The sequence below is a fragment of the Oryzias melastigma genome, linkage group LG23 (genome assembly GCF_002922805.2).
Source record: "Oryzias melastigma strain HK-1 linkage group LG23, ASM292280v2, whole genome shotgun sequence".
NCBI classification, from domain to species: Eukaryota; Metazoa; Chordata; class Actinopteri; order Beloniformes; family Adrianichthyidae; genus Oryzias; species Oryzias melastigma.
The window spans coordinates 22,084,759-22,089,109 of record NC_050534.1 but is presented as its reverse complement, the minus strand read 5'-3'; the positions used below and the strand labels follow the sequence as shown (position 1 = coordinate 22,089,109).

The 4,351-nt window shown below is 46.0% G+C and overlaps 1 protein-coding gene across 1 annotated transcript in view; it reads left to right on the top strand.

Moving 5' to 3' along the window:
- The first annotated feature begins 208 nt into the window (after positions 1-208).
- The window catches only part of LOC112156403 (protein tyrosine phosphatase receptor type R), a 22,767-nt gene continuing 18,624 nt past the window's right edge, over positions 209-4,351 (top strand). Inside the window, exons 1-2 of the mRNA XM_024288670.2 lie at positions 209-399; positions 3,128-3,399. Coding sequence (XP_024144438.1) covers positions 354-399; positions 3,128-3,399 — 318 coding nt within the window. The 5' untranslated portion in view covers positions 209-353. The remainder of the gene's footprint in view (positions 400-3,127; positions 3,400-4,351) is intronic.

The window sequence follows — 4,351 nt, the reverse complement described above, 5'->3', positions numbered from 1 at the left end:
TGGCGCTGCAGGCTAATGTAACTGTCAAATGTAAACCTGTAATTACATTAAAATGTTTACATGTAATTAAAAGAAGAGGGGTATTTGTTGTTTATGTGTTTAAGCCACGCCTCCTCCCCTCAAACCACGCCCCTTCCTCAGAAGACTCTCCGTCCTTCACCTGAGCGGCCGCAGCTGTTCCTCGGTTCTGATGAAGATCAGGTGCAGCTGCTCGCGCCTCCTCATCCTCCTCCTGCACCTCCTCCTCCCCCCCTCACCAGGAGCGGACCTCCTCTCCATGTAGGAGCGCGCGGAGCCGGCACGCGGCCGCTCGTCTGCTGCCCTTCCTGCAGGCGGTTCCGGTCGGATCCACCATGTTCCTGCCGCTGTGGCTCCTGTGGTCGCAGCTGCTGAGGCCAGGTAAGACCAGCCTCCGAACCGCCGGGGTTCTGAGGGGTTCGGGTCCATCCTCCCAGCGCTTCTCTCTGAGCTCAGCTTCATCCTGAAGACTGAAGCTGCTGCAGGTTCTGGGCAGAATCTGCTGCTCAGTGATGCGTTCACGCTGAATGTAGGTCAGCAGGAACCTCAGAGGTTCTGGCAGCAGGTCCAGACGCTGAGTCTGCTGAGCTGGGACGACAACAATGAGGTGTCCGAACAGGGCTCGGTTCTGCTGTGGGTCCGTTTGGTTTGAGGACAAATCCTTCAGCGTCATCTTGAGGCTTCAGACGATCCTGATAAAGATTTCTGTTCATTTTATCAGAAAAAACCCGGAAATGTTTTGTTTGGGCTTCAAGAAGAACCAGAATGTTGAAGGTTCTGGACCGGGTCTGCTTTGGGATTGGATCTGATGCTTCAGACAGAGCAGAAGTGGTTCTGGAGACGTCTGGAAAAATGTCTGCTAATGTTAATCTAATTTCTTGTTAAGCTGTTTTGAATTATTTTCTAAAGTAAGAACACATTTTATTTTTTAAATCATCTTTAGAATATAAAGACTCAAATATCTGTTTAGTTTTTTCTGTTTTATATTTTGAATTTAAATAAATGTGTTAAATCAGAGGAACTCCTGAAACTTTCACCTGAACGTCTGATTACCACCTGGACATTAAGCCCCTCCCTCTAAACGTTTTAAAGACCCTCTGATGATAAAGGGACATTTATATAAAAACGCTACGATTAAAATAGTGTTTTTAATTGTGAATCAGGAGCAGACGAAAAAACGCCGTTTGAAAAAGGTCATATTTGTGCAGTGGAAAAAACTGTGGGCGGAGTCAAGCTCCCAGCTCCGCCCCCTTCTGATACATTCACCTGCACACAGGTAGATCCATGATGTCTTTGTTTTCATCTAAGCTGGAATCTGGGTCAGAACTTTGAAGGAGTAAACCGAGAGCTCTCAGTTACGGGTGATGTGAAGGGGGGCGGGGTCGCACTACTTATGACTGGAAACAGAGTCCTGCTTTTGAGGATCAAACCTCAAACCTCATCTGTTTTCTGCTGGTTTATCTTGACGTCGTGCAGCTTCTCTCCGTTCTTCTCCATGAAGGATTCCTGGTTCTGTCAGATCCTCGATCGGACTTATCGACCCCGAACCCTCTGAAACCTATTTAGACTTTGATTAGCTGGGGGTGAGGCCGACTTCGGCCAATCACAGAGCTCCTTGGCACCTTCCATAGCAACAGGGATGCTGTTGCTATGAACAGAAGAAGCCGGAGGGAGACGTTTCAGCTCCCTCAGCGGCCTTCAGCTGCTGCTCCTGATGGATGTCAGAGTGACACAAACATGTCTGGTTCAGGGATTTAGTCACTGTGTCGGGTTGGTTTCAGGATCTGGAGGGATGAAGAAGATGATGATGATGATGATGAAGATGATGATGATGATGAGTAAAACATTCCTGTGTTTTGATTATTGATGAGAGAAAAGTCCAGAGAGATTTAATGATGTTGTACGCTAAAAATGACCAGAAAAAGTGGGAAAAACCATGTGACCATCAAACAAACACATGGCTGCCCACTGACTCCACAGCGCCCCCAGTGGTTGATTTAAGTTTAGACCACCGTGTAAGAGAACAGAAACTAGTGCTGCCACAATTTAATAGTTGAACAATCAACAATTACTTTTTTCCTAATAGTTGACTAATTGGGTCGTACACAAACTGTGTAAAACACACGTCTGAACCATCATTAGCTTTAAACTAAAGACTAGATGTATAGCATTACCTGCAATAATGCTAGTGTGAATGCTGTAAACTGAATTTGGGTACTGAAGATGCTGAAATTGATATTTGAAATCACTGAAGCTGATAGCTAGCTAAAGTATTAGTTAAATTTGAAATTAGCCTAGATTTGCCAAAATTACTAGCATGCAGCTAAAACATTAGCTAAAAACTAATAAATGTCAAATTAGTCCAAAAATCTAGCAGAATGCCATTACAACTTCCAACTTTACCACACTCTAACTCCATGTAATATAAAGTAACAACTAATTGACTAATAAACTAGTCGTCTATTTTAATAGTTGATTGGTCGACTAATTGTATCAGCCCTAACAGAAACTCACACTAAGTAATATAAACTCAAACTTCACCCAACATGTTTTTATTCAAGCCAAAACTGGTCCTGGCTCCTCAAATGTTAGGCACCGGACTGGTACAGCGTAACCTACTTTTTTCATTTGTATTTATGATCTGAATCTACTGGATACTCCATCCGACTCATTCTTGACGCAAGAATTCGTGTCCAAAATCCATCCGCTACTTTCCTAAAGCGGCTGCTCCGACCGCTAAAGTGAAATCCACCAGCTAGCAAAGCCTCGACTTCAGAATAAAATAAATCTGCAAAAACCAGACGTTTGACTCCAAACATAGTCATGGTGACGGTAGTTCCCACGGACCATAAGAATGATGCAGAACTGTTTTGATTATTGGTACTTGTCGAGTATTACTGATACTTGACAAGAGGCTGTCTGAAGTTTCATGAGGTTGAGTCATAGAGTCTGGACTTTAAGCGTTTCGCCATACGGCGAAACCCTTAAAGTCCAGACTCTATGACTCAACCTCATGACCATGTAACCCGGATGAACGAGATTCTTCAGACGTGTCTAAATGCTAAACAAGATCCCTCAGAAACCAAACCGACCTCCTTCTGTCCCTCAGGTTGGTCCACTGGTGATCCGTTTCCTACCCAGCATCCCGAGCGCATCTCTCTGTACCCCCGCCAAGATGCGGACACACTCTCAGAGCTCCGCCTCCACCGCCATCACCACCGCCATCACCAGCGGCATTCGTCCAGGTTGGCCAAAGAGACGCCGGCCGGTCTGTCCGAGACTCACTTCCGTCAGGAACCCGACAGCCGGTGGAGCGGACACCTGCATCACCTGGAGACGCCGGTGCAGGGCGCCGTGTCGGCCCGACACATGGTTACCATGGTGAGTGAACACAAACTCGAGCAGTGGTGCCTCCAGGAGCTGGTGGTTGGGTTTCTTGTTGACCATTAGCAGGTCGGTGTGTCGAAGTAAAACGTTGATGGATGTACCTTCTCTGCGGCGTCACCGTTCTCTCTCCAGCTGTTCAGTGAATCTGCAGCCGGGTTGGCCTTAAGAGATGCATACTTAGAACTGTTTTTTGGACTCAGTTTTAGGTCTAAGTTCTAGGATTCTGGTGTATTCATAGGGGGAGGAAAAATGTTCTTGAGTCAAGCTGCAGATAATGTGAAATTGGATCTGTTTAGAGTGTTTTCAGATTGGAAAAGTCTGTTGGTCTGGATCGAGTCTCTTCAGTTTGGTCTGGATTCCTGAATCTTCCCGAACCCTTCCCCGAGTCTTTCTTGAGTCACTCCCAAACTCTTCCCTGAGTGGTTCCCGACCCTTCCCTAAGTCTTTCTCGAGTCCTTCCCCAAACCCTTCCCGGTCTTTCCCAACACTTCCCAGAATCTTCCCCGAGTGCTAAAAACCCTTCCCCGAGTCCCGAACCTTGCATTTGATCTGTATTCAGACTGCTGTCATGGTGACTGTCCCTGTCTGGACCAAAGCTTGTAAACAAAACCATGTGACTAAATATCTCTTCAGTCATTGGCCAGGAATGTATGGGGGCGGGGCAAAGCAACAAGTGGCATAAGTCCTGCACTTTGAAGTCCTTGTTGGGATATTTCACTGATTGACACTTTATATTTTGCTGGTCAGTTTTGAACGTTTGTCTCGGCGTCATGTTCAACACGTTTTACTGCTGCTTTGGTACGATGGAGGAACGCTGCAGGACGGTTACCGAGAAGAGAACGGATAAGACTGTACGCTGGTGAGTGTTTATGGCAGACTGTCCGGAAAACAGTAGTTGAGTTTACGCTACAAAAAAATTTGAAAAAATTGTCAAATTTAGAAATGA